We start from the raw sequence: 12,498 nt of genomic DNA on the forward strand, positions 1-12,498 counted from the left end.
GGGGTGGGGGCCAGAAAACCGGTGGGGTGGGGCCAGAAAACCGAAGGGGTGGGGGTTGGAGGGGGTGGGGGTGCGCGGTCGTCGGGGTTCGGGGATGGCCGCGGTACCGTAACACGTACACATAGCCTCAGTCGTGAAAAACATTCGACGTTCTTCAACGCTGTACAGGCATACATCGCAGAGAGTCCACCTGGATGAAGCGCAGCGATAATAAAACGGAACGTTGCACAAAATGTAGGTCCGCTTGTCGCGTGGGCCTCGTTTGTATCACCAATTTTACAGCATGAGTTGTATGATGGCTTGGGTCCTAGCACTCGCCGCACTTGCTGGTTCGGTTGTAGTCTGCCAGGCGGAGCACCCGAACCATCGCCCGCAGCCCCTGCCCTTCTGCGCGGACATCCTTGGGGCATTACCGCATGAGCAGCAGCAGCAAGTGCGTGACATTCACCAGGAATGGATCATGTTCAGGCGGATCGAGACAGACATGCAAGGTGCGTGCCACGCGCATACGGAGGGGGCGGCAAGGGAGGGATGCACGGTGCACCCCTGCCATGGGAGCCTTGCTAACGCACAGGTCCGCTTCGTGCATTTTTGCAGCGCTGCTTGCAAACGTCAGAAACCCACCCAAGGAGTTGGAGCATCAGCATGCCTGGAAAACGAGCATGAATGTGAGCCATTGCCTGACAGCCACGGTACTGCGGATCCAGATGCCGAATGGAGTCAAAGTCTGAAGGACACAACGCCGGCGCCTTACACTCGGGCGTGTACCTTTGTAGCCCTGGATTAGCTAGTACAACGTGCAGCACTTGCACTGTTGCGCCCGTGTGCTGCCGCTGTGCCGTCGCCGTGGCCCGCTACACGTGACATTTTGCGATCTGCATCGCGCCCGCCGGGTGTGTTTAATGTCTGTCTCCCACCCCATCCAGGAGAGCGAGGTGAACGCCCGCTTCATGACCTCCCAGATGAAGCGGCAGGCGCTGGAGGAGAAGATGAAGGCCCTGGTGACGCAGCTGCGGGCGGCGGGGCAGTTGGCAGCCAACACCGCCGTGCAGGAGCTGGTAGGAGGACAGAGCGGGGCCGTGCGTTGGATGGGCTGCGAGCATGCGGCCGTGCGTGTATGCCATGCATTATAACAGGGCTGCTGGAGCACGAAAGGGTTGGCGCGGGTGTTGGGGCGCGGCGATGGCCAAGTGTCCGGACTTGATTAACGGCTTGTTGCTTTGTGTCTACAGCTGGACTGTACGGTGTTCTGTGTTGATTGGCGGCGCAGGTGCAATGCAGCTCCGGCCACCTGAACCCGGCACTGTATCCGGACCGGCCGCACCTCAGCCTCATGCTGCAGTACTGGTGTGTTTTGGGGATGAGTGGGTAGTGATCGGGTGGTACATACTACATCAGCAAAGATGTCATGATAATTATAACAACTTGGGCCGCACTCGGCTCGCCATGTTAGAAGCGGGCTACCCCGCCCCTGCCTTTGGGGCGGACGGCACGCATTGTATCACATCTATCGCTTTTTGAAGATTTGATGAGGACTTCAACGTTCTAGATGAGCAGAAGATTGACAAAACCCTACCGATCGTTGCCAAGGTAGGACAATACGTGGTATGCCCAGTGAAACCCACACATCTGCACGGCCTCAGCAAGGGGCTTAACTCGCGATTCTGGGTCCAGACCCCGGTCCAGCTGCGCCAAGTTGGCATTTTGTCCTGTTTGTGTCGTGTTGTTACCTTGTACGGCAAACAGGCGGCGGCCGGCAGTCATCCCGTACATGGAGAGCCTGATCGAGGCCTGCAACAAGCAGGTGCGAGTTGGCGAGCTGGTGCACGTGCTTACCCAGTTGCATCCAGTGCGTGTGCTTCAAGGTACGGTGTACAAACCCGGCAGCTAGCAACCGCCCATGTATTTGTACCCGCCCGCCTGCAGGTGCCCTCGGAGCTGGTGGTGAACATGGACGACGTGGACTCACCGGCAGATGCGGAGGCGTGGGCGGAGCTGGCTTGGCGTAGCCAGGGCCTGGTGGTGCCGGTGGGTGAGGGAGACGAGAGCTCGATACACCGCAACTCCGGATTTGCCAATCTATTGATGCTGATGGTCTGGCGCACCCTGTGGGTGTACTCGTATGTGTTTGCTCCGAACCCTGCTGCCTGCTGCCATCCGAGCCTGCCCCAAGCCTGCCCACCACGGCAACCCCAGCGCCCCCTATCCTGACGCCCCATCAGGTGCTCAGCTCTAACGTGCACGAAGCGCGCGCCATCAACCGCATGGCTGGCGTGGCGCGCGGCCGCGTCCTGGTGCTGCTGCAGGTGGGTACCCGCGGTGTAGGCTCATGGGGTCCTGTTGGGTGTGTACCGGGGTGCCGTACGGCATCCAGGAGCGTTGGCATCAGGTCAAGCGCCTCTGAGCAAGGGCTGTTTGCTTGCCTGGCTGACGCGCACCCACAGGATGACGATACGCTGCAACCAGCGGACTGCTCGTGGGCGCCTGCACTGCTGAAGCAATTTGAGGCCATGCCCAAGCTAGGCATGGTGGGCCTGAAGGGATATCGCCGCGGGGCCACTGCAGGCAACAAGGTGCGTGCTGGGTGCCAGGTCTAGTGGTGTAGTGTGGTGTGGTGGTGCGGCATGGTGTGATGTGATGGTGCAATTAATATACAGGGAAGGAGTCGCAAAGTCAATAGCGTCAATGATGGTTGATAAGCCCTGGTGCTACGAAAGCGGCGCGGTGCGGTGTGCTGATGCAGCGCCCCGAACACACCAGTCCACAGTACTCCTCACTTTTCCGCGTTTTACCCACGCACGAACCTACATACACGCACGTGCAAGCAGCCCGCACGTACGCGGGCTTTCCGTTCACACTATCTGCATCCTGCCCGGCTGCACCTCACCTCAGGAGCGCTGGTCTGACACGTTCCGGTTGTTCAGCGACCCCGGCACTGGCGCCTTCTTCACCTACCCGCTGCACGTCGACTACGCGCCGCTGGCGTTCCGGCGCTCGGCGCTGCGCAACGTGGGCGGCGTGGACGAGGGCATGAGCGACCGGGGCGAGTGCGGCATCGTGGGAGGTGCGTTCGCGCGTGCGTGTAACGAGCATGCAATTTTGGACCTCTTGGTTCATTACAGTGCTGCGTGTGTTTGCGAGTGCAGCGTGCATGGCTGCGACCTTTGCCTTCCGGCTCCCAGCGCAGACGTGCGCACAATAAAAAGACTGCACGACTCATGTGGTCATGTGCATAAGGACCGGGATGCTTGCTTGCGCATGTGGGTTGGGCTAGGGCGCCATCGTGTCCCTCACGCGTCCTGCCATCCCCGGCTGCCCCAACCCTTTCACCCCTGTCATGACGACAACCTGGACGTGCCTGCGCCTGCTGCTGCAGACTGGGAGGTGCGTGTGGTGCACATGTAATTGGGTGATGAGGATAAGGGGTGCAATCCGGCGGTGCTATCTTTATTAAGGTGCCACTTTATGCGCCTCCTATGTGACCCACACGGCTTACCACGCCTGCTGCAGATGTCAGTGCGGATGTGGGCGGCTGGCTGGCATGTGGGCTTCATGCCGCTGCTGGGGCGGGGGCGCATTGACAAGGAGGTAAGCTGTGGAAGCATGGCCTGGCCTCGATGGCAACGCAATGTCGCGGGGCTGCGACGAGCCGCAATGCGCGTGAACTTAAGCAGCAAGGACACACGACCCTGCTGTCTGTTGCCGTCGGGCACGCTGCTGCCACCGTGATGTGCAACCACATCGCGCAGCCACCAACCTTACGAGTCTTACACACCCATCGACATGCGTGCGCCCTCCACAGGAGGGCTCCACGCACCGGCCTGACTTCGTCCGGCGCTGCTGGGGCCGTCAACTGGACCTGGGCCGCCGCGTCTACAACTCCCGCTGGGGCACCGGCTTCAACGCGGGTATAGGCCAGTTCCTGGAAACGCTGGAAAATAAAATCCGTATCCTAAATCTCAAGACGCTAACCAAGAACTACACCGACTGCCCCTTCCGCAAGGTGAGCAGCAGCTCGCTACAACTAACGGCGGTACGGTGTGGCCGACAGCTGCGGTGCGACGGCCTGTCCCCCTAATCATGAATGTAACCCCCCGCGTGTGCTATCCCTGCATGCCCTGATGGTGCGTGCGCAATGCCGCCGTCCACCGCGAGCGGTGCTGTGGTGCACGCGTTGGTCTAAAGGTGGTGTGCTGGGCTTTCCCCCTCAGGGCTGCGACGACCTGGTCGGCAACCCCGCGCTGCCGGCGGCCCAGGCGGAGGAATTTCGCAGCGTGGGGGCGCCCATGGTGGACGCCTGAGCAACTTCCGCTGCGTTTGGCTGGCCCAACTTCTGACAATCGCGTCTTGCCATCGCTTCGGTTGGGAGGAACGCTGGAGGGAACACCCAACGGCGGGTAATGTTCTGGGTTGGATTGTCGCATCGGTAAACGAGGCACCCCATCCTCATTGATTGGTCTGTAAAGATATGGGGCCTATAGGGGGCGGCGGGCGGCTCCTGTCCAGCGGCGGTAGGCATGGAGCAGAGGCGCTGGCAATGGAGGCCGTGTGTAGGAGGGCGCGGGGCCGCCCATACAGCGATGTATCACGGCATGGCATGGCACGGGTGCAGCATATGGTAGGCAGCAGCATACCGGTAGGTGCTGTACGGTTTTGTGCATACCGTACGGTATCCCAAACAGTCCTGAAGAGAGCGGGCTGATGCCGAACCCCTCTCCCCATGACTGCATAGGCGGCAGTTTTGACACGAATTGGAGGGCAAAGCGGTCGTGGACACGTCGTGGTGGCTACGTGACGGCTGTTGGAGTGTGTTGGAAAGGCAAACAAGCAACAAGCGCGCGTCCGTTGGAGCGTGTGTTGGCTATGCTGTGACTGGGGGCTTTGCTCGGCGGCTGGACAAAGCGGTCGCAACCCACCTGGGAATGAACTGACCCTAGCTCTGCCTAGCGTGTGAACTTGCCGCTGACACTAACTGCTTTCGTGATGTTTGTTGCTAGCCTGGAGCTCACGACGGCGTCTTGCATTCGCATTCACTAGCAAGCACTTCGCTAACCTGTGTTGGCGGGCTTCTGGTCTTAGAAGCTGTGGTGTGAGGCTGTGGGCTCAACCAGGCTCAGCCCACCATCCCGAACCAGGTAGCCGTCCATGAAAACCAGGGGAGTAGCACAATCCACTCCTCAACCAGCAGCTTATGGGATCCTGCCTAGCAGCGGTAGCAATGGAGCAGAGGCTACAGAGGCGCCGGCAATGCCATGTGTAGGAGGGCGTGGGGCCGATCCCCCCGCGTGTCGAAACATGTTGGGGTAACGATACGATTAGCACATATCTGAGTGAGGCGATGAGGAAGCCGCTGCTTAGCATCAAACTCTTGGCAGATCGGCGCCACTTTCTCCTGCTACTGCTTGACCTGGCTGTCGGATATGCTATGCTTGAAGTGCGGCGGCTGGAAGTTATCGGTGGCTGGGTAGCCGCCTAACCGGGTGCCAGTGTAGTGTGAGCTGGTAGGCCCGGCTCGAAAGCTACCTGACTGTAGTGGCACACATGGGCAGTTGGCGCTAGTCGGCAGGCGCGCGAGTGGGAGCTGGCAACGAAGTGCTTGCTAGTTGAGCGCACACGCGTGTGGAAAGCTGCGACAGAGTACGGCCGAGCATGGCGGAGACTGGCCGTTGGCGCGGCGCGTGAGTGGCAGTGCATAGTCGTGCACGCGCCGTTTGGGAAGCTGCGCGTGAGCTGCCTGTGAAGTGTGAACTCAGAGAGACGCATGGGGCTGACCCTGTTTCCATGAGCTGCCCCTGGGCGTACACGGTTTCACACGGTTGACAGTGGGACCTGCCTAAAGAAGCCGCGGTGCGAGGCGGGACTTGCTGTAATGCACGACAGTCGCTAGGGGGCACGCGAGGGCGCGCGCCTGCATGCTTGGCCAGACGTTCGAAACCTTGCCTGAAGCAGGCATAATCGAGTACATCAAGCACGTCCATATCATCAATCCATGTTTAGACTGAAAAGCAATGGCACGGAAAACGTACATACCATGCTCATCATACCTATACCCACCGCAGTCTGTACAGTGGCTTAGTGACCGCGTGTACAGCGGGGTGGCCCCTGGTGACCCGCACGGCGGGGTGGCCGTACCATATATTGGGTTGGAGCGAATGCCGTACGGTCCAGCCTAGACTGTCGAGGCTGCCTCAAAGCATAAGGCGCCGCGGCACCCCGTGAGTGGTAATCCTGCGCCAATGGAACAACAAATTAAGGGGCATAGCGGAAAAAGCATCCCCATGCATCAACAAGAAAAGGTGTAATCAAACCCAGAAACCCATACCCCAGTGCCGCCACCCCTCTTCCCAGCCGATGATGGTGGGGCCCGTTGTCCACGCACGTGCTTGCGTGCCGCAACGGCGTTTGCGACTCGAAGAAATTGCCGCTGCTGGCTCTTTTAGCGTCCTTGCCCCAGTCGTCATTGCTCCCAATCCTGGACTCGCCCTCGGACTCACTACTACACGCCCCGCTGTCGCTGCCGCGCGCGGCCGCAGCAGCAGCCCTGCGGCGCGCGGGACTGAGAAAGGAAATGAGGCTGCGCCCGGCGCCGCCACCCTGTCCCACAGCAGTTGCACGGGGCCTTGCAAGGCCGGTGCTGTAGCCGCTGCCGCCGGCGGCGGATGCAGCCCCCATCAAGTCCATGTCCGGCACCGAGCGTGTCCGTGCTTTGCCAGACCGTGGCGACCCCGGTGGGCAGTCCTGGATGGGCGATGCTGCCGCCGGTTCTTGGGAATTTGTTACACCTCAAGGCGATCTTAGTGGACCTGGGGGCCTTGGTTCATCGCAAACCCGCTGCTGGCTCGTTCGCGAGCTTTTCGCTTGTGCGGATAGCTGGGCGCAGAGACATATGACCGTCGAATACTTATACCCCAAACTCCTTGAAGCAGATGTGAACTCCCCTGGTTTGCGAAATTCGGAACAACCCTCAATGTAGACGATTACAGGTTGCCGAGGTGTCAGGGCGAGCCAACGCTTGACGGGCCCCATCCAGTTCAGCACGGGGAAACGCCACTGCTTCAAGTTTTATCAGTCGGGGGTCCCACAGGTTTTGGGGATGCGCTTTGGCATGCATCTTGTTTCCCCTCCTGCTGCCTGCTAATGGGCAGGCACTGGACGGAACTGCATAACAGAGTCGCTTGGCGTGACCCTGTATGCCTCACATGTCCTTTGCAATCAACCCAGAGCACCCAGAGTGCGACGCCAGGCCAACCGTCACTGCTGGGGGTGCGGTCGCGGCTACACCTCTAACTAGCAGAAATGTAATTTTTGCTTTTATACGTAGTAAAGAAGCAACACAGGTCACGCTAGCTGGAGCGGCAGACTGCTGGCAGACAAAGGCGCCTGGACGCTTGCTTGCAGCGCTGGGCACCTTCAACAATGCAACCCTGCTTTGTGCATCGGTTCCAGTATAAGCTCGATAGTGTGCTTGTCTATGAAGATTAGCATGCGCTATCGCCCTTGCAAACGGAAGGGCGCGCGATGCCGCGATTGTGGCTCGCGAAGAGAACCTCGCGACTGGCAGTTAGTTCCAACCGAATAAAGCTTACACTAATTAAGCAATTCAAAGTGGGCGCGCTGTATGCCAAAAACAAACTTATGAAATTGAATGGAAGACCAGCGGCCACAGTCAGGACGCGTGTACGACTTGGCCTCGGCGCTTTCCGCGCAGCAATGCTGGCAAAGATAACACTGGACTAGCAAGCAACAGTGGTAATACTCACAAGTTGACGGAATAGCGTTCACACTCGAGAATCGTTCCTGGAGAGCTTCAACGGATACCGCTGCTGAAGTGCAGGGGACACCAGGTCTCACTCGCCCGGTCAAATAGTGCAGCAGATCAATCTGAAAACTTTGCAGAGGCCTCCTAAGTACAAACTAGCGGCTCCAGGCCACAGGTTTAACGACGACGACGTCGTTCACGCTAGCGGCAGCCTGTGATAGTGCAGCGACACCATATGCCAGGAGGCCCAGTAGCTTGCTTAAGTTGTATTGGCGCCTGTGGAACAGCAGCAGTTGCAGTTCCCCTGCTCACGACAATGGGGAGCCCCACGGCGTTCGGGAGCTCGCTGGCGACTCATATCATCAACCCTCATCCAGTCTCTGCAATGGTTACAGCGTTAAAGCGAGTGAAGGGCGCTGCGATGGACTCGGTCGCCGCGACGCAATTTCTGGGCCCGCTCATCGCGCAGTTGCCTTGTTGTTGCGAGGTACGACTTACACCCTCTTATAAGCTATGCGAGCGAAGGCCAGCTATATGTGTCATTAGGGTTTTTGCAACTACGACACAGTTCCCACCAGGGCTTCTCAGCGACCTGGGGCGGCTCCTCGGGAGGAGACAACGGGGGGCTGCGATACCCAAACCCAGGCTTCACACCTCACGCCTTGACACCCATGCCCTTGCAGGCGCTGGAGCGCATTCTCAGTACCTTCGGCTGGGCGGGCGCGCCGGTGGGCGGCTTCACACGTGCTGTGGACCTGGGCGGACTGTGCTTGGCCCTGGAGAAGCACTTGTACTCGCGAGTGTCAGAGCTCGGCAGGGGCATGTACGGCACCGTCTGGTGTGTGGTCAATCGCGAGACTGGCAAGCAGTACGGTGGGTGCGGCTCGGTGCCGATGGCAGGTTCGACAGCCTCCACTGGGCGCAGGGTGAAAGGAGACGAAGCGGCTGGTCCAGTTTTCTACGTGTTGCTTTGGGTGCACCCCTGCCTTATGCCCTGCCAGCGGCTTCTGACACACCGCTGTAACAAAATTCTGACGTGGACCTGCCTGCTTCCCCACGCTGCTTCCCCCACAGCCCTCAAGCAGGTGGCCAACGGTGCGTACGGCATGACGGAAGCCACGTTGCGGGAAGTCTCCTGCCTACGAGAGCTTTCAGGCTGCCCAAACATCGTCGGGTGCGTGCTACCCGGCTTGAGTCCCTGCACCAACAGCCAGCCCCTCCCTTGACGCCTGCCGTACGTCGTGCTAGCGCATGCCTGAAAGCCTGCCACAGCGGATCACTGCTGGGCATGTATGGGGCATACAATCCTTGCAACCTCATTCACACTGACCGAGTACGCCTGCCTCCCTGAACCCCACAGGCTGCAGAGCGTTATGACCTGCCCCTCCGCCCGCTCCACCTACCTGCTTATGGACTTGCTGGACTGTGACCTGCACACATTCTTGGAACACGCGCCCATCGCTTCCGAGCTGCGGGTAATCAAGGTGTGTGTGGTAACCTCGCAATGCTTTGCCGCTGCTGCGCCTACGACAGCACTGCACCGGGTGCATCCCTGGCTGGCACGGCAGCCAGTTGCTGCTACTTTGGTGTTGCCCTTCGTCCATTCCGTCTAAGTCGTTGCCCATCACGTTTTCCCACCCCGCAGTCCATCATGTTCCAGGTGCTCAGTGGGCTGCGGCATGCACACGCCAACTCCGTCATGCACCGTGACCTGGTGAGTCTGTGTCGCCGACCGCTACCAAGGGTCAGCACACGATCTACCTAGTTGCCTGAACTGTGCCAGCAGCGTTGGACGCCCTGCTAACACGTGTGCCTGCGTGCGTGTGCCACCTGTGCAGAAGCCGCAAAACGTGCTGCTGGGCGTCACGCCCTCGCCGCCGGCCGGGACCCCGAGCGTCGTTGTCAAAATTGCGGACTTCGGCCTAAGCCGCGGCTTCGTGCCGGAGCCCGCCGAGAACGCCCACACCGACTGGGTGAGTTTGACTGCTGCAGTCGTGGCTTGGCTTGGCAAACACTCGGCGGACAAGCGGTGTCCACAACCAACTGCCCCGTTCCCTCTGCAACTTCACATCATGCCCGGCCTGACATTGCCGTTGCATCCTCCATCTCTCGCATCTCCTGCGCAGGTCGTGACACTCTACTACCGCGCCCCCGAGATGCTGCTGGGGTCCAAGAGCTACGGCCCCGGTGTGGACGTGTGGAGCGCGGGCTGCGTGCTGGCGGAGCTTCTCAACGTGTCGCCGATGTTTAAGTCGGACTGCGAGGTGGGGCTGCTCTACGACATCTTCCAGAAAATGGGCACGCCCACGCCAAAGACCTGGCCCGACCTGCCCGCGCACGCCAATTTCTCGCCCGAGTTCCCGCTCTGGCCCGGCCAGCCGCTGGAGAAGGTGAGCACGCCTTGGCTGCAATGCAAGCACAGGCAAGGCCGGTGTCTGAAAGGCTTGTCTGCTGTAGGGGATGGGATTGCACTGCGCTGCATGGCGTCATGCGTAAGGTGTGCCCCTTGTTGCCTGGTGTTGTTCCACAGCTGGTGCCACGGCTGGCAAGCGATGCTGCCGGGGCGGACCTCCTGAAGCGCATGCTGTCCATCAACCCGCGGCGTCGCCTGACCGCGTCGCAGGCGATGCAGGTGAGCGCGGATGAGGAGGTTGGTTAGTCTGTTTTTTCCACATACGTCCCGTTGCCAAGTCACACCCATATTGCAGTCTGATGCCCCGGTACGGCGTTGGTTCACGGCCCTGCCCCTATCTGTGCTTTCTGCTTCCTCATTCCCTGTAATCTTGCCCGTTCGCAGCACCCCTGGTTCGATGAGGTGCGGGCTTTGGCGCAGCAGGGCGCGGGTACCAGTGTCGCCACGGCGGTGCACGCCCGCAGGGCCTGAAAAGCGACGATCCAGCAGTGCGGGCCCTTGCCGGCGGCGGCCTGCCACGCACGGTCAGTGCGTCAGCTCTTCGAGGATCAATGTTCTGCTTAGAGGCATCTGCCTTCGAACCAACAAACGAACGGACTTAACACAAACAACATCAATGTCACGTGCTTATCGAGGACCATTGCCCCGCGCAAGAACTTGCAGGGAGCGCAGGGCAGCCGTCCATCACCGTGTGAGTGAGCGCAGCGGGCACATGAGCACGGTGAAATGGTGTGAACACGTACAGGACCATTCCGAAGATGTGAATCCATGAAGGAAAAGCAGCTAGCAGCCTGGTTTGGTCACGCTAGCTTCAGCCAGACAGGCGATGTTGCGGAGCGAGCATCGGTGCGCCGAAGCGCGAACCTGTATGTAGTACTGGAGAACCGTTATATGTGCGGCTACATAAGTCGAGTCCGCTGTAGTGCGTCAGTCCATGGGTTAGAGCATAAGCCAGGAGGGAAGTGATGAGGTGTGTGAAGAGGGGGTGCTTGTCCGTGGCCCACCAGCCCGGACGTTTTTACACGTGCATATTCTTATCGTTAAATTGACATAGGCTGGTCTTTGTATGAGGTCTCGTTGCAACCAATAGGGAGTTGTCGTTCAGGATGGGATAGGTTATTATTTTTGTGCGGTGCTGAGGGATTGCCCATGGACTGGCGGTCCATGGAACCTTGGAATCGCGCAGAGTGGATTGTGCTGACTAGGCAATGACTGGAGTACATACGCGTGTGGGTACCGTATGGATAGCGCCCGGCACCGCGCTGCTGGAGGAAGGCAGTCATCCTACTGTGTGTACCTTGAGCAGCGGTTGTGTTTTGTGCTCGTATATAGGCTCCGCCTGCTGTACGTGTGTCGGCATGCCGGCTGCAGGTGGGGGTCTGGTCTGCTGCGCACTGACATTCTGGCAGGTCTCTGAATGGAGGTAGCCGCCCGCGTAAGACTGGAGTGAAAAATGTGGGGTCGGTATATCAAGTTACACAACCATATCTTAAATGCTCGTACCACTTTTGTTGTGGTCGGGCACACCCTGCTGGATACTGACCGGACACCTTGATGGGTTTGGTTGCGGGCCTGGCACCTGTTGGTAGCATGGCTGCCTGCGGGAGCTCAATACTCTGAACTCAAAACCGGTGGCTGTGGCGGAGCACCATGTGTGCGCCCTCCCCGGACGTAATATGCTCGACGGCGGCGTGGGCGCATTTGTTTGTATTTGTGCTTTTACGAACTCTGTGCCTCGAACTCTGTGCCTCGAACTCTGTGCTCCCCCTTCGGCGTGCGCACGCGCAAGTCCTGGGATACGGTATCGTTATCCATGAACCGCCACTTGCGGGTGCGTCCTCTATCTATTGCCCGCTACACGGGCAGGCATATGTTTTCCCGGTGTTTTTGGATGCGTGGATGTCGTTTGTCGTTTCTTTCGATGTCGTGTTGCTGTTGTTGGTTCTCATGGTGTCACATCGGGATTTTAGGCTGTTTCTGCGTCCGGTCAACTTTGGCGTCCGGCTGATCGCGCCTCAAACGCTGGTTGGCAAGAAGCAGGGGTGGCGAGAGACGTGCATCCCAAGTGTGCTTGGGCAGTTTGATGGGTACGTTGGTTTTGACTGCTACGTGCTACTCTGGGTGCACGTGGCTTAAGGTTGTGTGTCAGCTTCCGTGTTGATTTCTGTGTGTTCCGTGTCCGTGTGTTGTTAGGGCTGAGTGTGTACCAAGTTTTTTGGCGTGTGGGCGTACCAACATGTCGCGCGCAGGCGCGTTGTTCGTATGTGAGATTGTGTCCGCGGTATGGGAGAATGTAACTCACACTTCGGCTTTGGCCGCACGGTGC

The 12,498-nt window shown here is 59.4% G+C and overlaps 2 protein-coding genes across 2 annotated transcripts; both read left to right on the plus strand.

The window, feature by feature from the left end:
- Positions 1–161: 161 nt before the first annotated feature.
- On the plus strand, positions 162–6,053 carry CHLRE_02g106950v5 (uncharacterized protein). The gene is made up of 13 exons (XM_001699912.2): positions 162–491; positions 598–668; positions 927–1,058; positions 1,271–1,347; positions 1,747–1,804; positions 1,927–2,028; positions 2,223–2,306; positions 2,445–2,573; positions 2,893–3,064; positions 3,377–3,384; positions 3,511–3,588; positions 3,803–4,003; positions 4,212–6,053. The coding sequence occupies exons 2-13, from the start codon at positions 663–665 to the stop codon at positions 4,299–4,301; spliced, it is 1,137 nt and encodes a 378-aa protein (XP_001699964.2). The 5' UTR covers positions 162–491; positions 598–662; the 3' UTR covers positions 4,302–6,053.
- A 1,718-nt stretch (positions 6,054–7,771) lies between these two features.
- CHLRE_02g107000v5 (uncharacterized protein) lies at positions 7,772–12,481 on the plus strand. The gene is made up of 9 exons (XM_001699911.2): positions 7,772–8,246; positions 8,443–8,632; positions 8,834–8,933; positions 9,120–9,243; positions 9,405–9,473; positions 9,598–9,732; positions 9,886–10,149; positions 10,290–10,391; positions 10,557–12,481. The coding sequence occupies exons 1-9, from the start codon at positions 8,181–8,183 to the stop codon at positions 10,641–10,643; spliced, it is 1,137 nt and encodes a 378-aa protein (XP_001699963.2). The 5' UTR covers positions 7,772–8,180; the 3' UTR covers positions 10,644–12,481.
- Positions 12,482–12,498: the final 17 nt, after the last annotated feature.

The sequence above is a fragment of the Chlamydomonas reinhardtii genome, chromosome 2, assembly GCF_000002595.2.
Source record: "Chlamydomonas reinhardtii strain CC-503 cw92 mt+ chromosome 2, whole genome shotgun sequence".
Lineage (NCBI taxonomy): Eukaryota > Viridiplantae > Chlorophyta > Chlorophyceae > Chlamydomonadales > Chlamydomonadaceae > Chlamydomonas > Chlamydomonas reinhardtii.

Coding starts and splice junctions, on each gene's coding strand:
- CHLRE_02g106950v5 (XM_001699912.2), top strand. Junction 1,348..1,746: donor AGCCTCATGCTGCAGTACTG/GTGTGTTTTGGG, acceptor TACGGCAAACAG/GCGGCGGCCGGCAGTCATCC. Junction 2,307..2,444: donor GCGTCCTGGTGCTGCTGCAG/GTGGGTACCCGC, acceptor GCGCACCCACAG/GATGACGATACGCTGCAACC.
- CHLRE_02g107000v5 (XM_001699911.2), top strand. CDS start 8,181: ATGGACTCGGTCGCCGCGACGCAATTTCTGGGCCCGCTCATCGCGCAG. Junction 8,247..8,442: donor AGTTGCCTTGTTGTTGCGAG/GTACGACTTACA, acceptor ATGCCCTTGCAG/GCGCTGGAGCGCATTCTCAG. Junction 9,733..9,885: donor AGAACGCCCACACCGACTGG/GTGAGTTTGACT, acceptor TCTCCTGCGCAG/GTCGTGACACTCTACTACCG.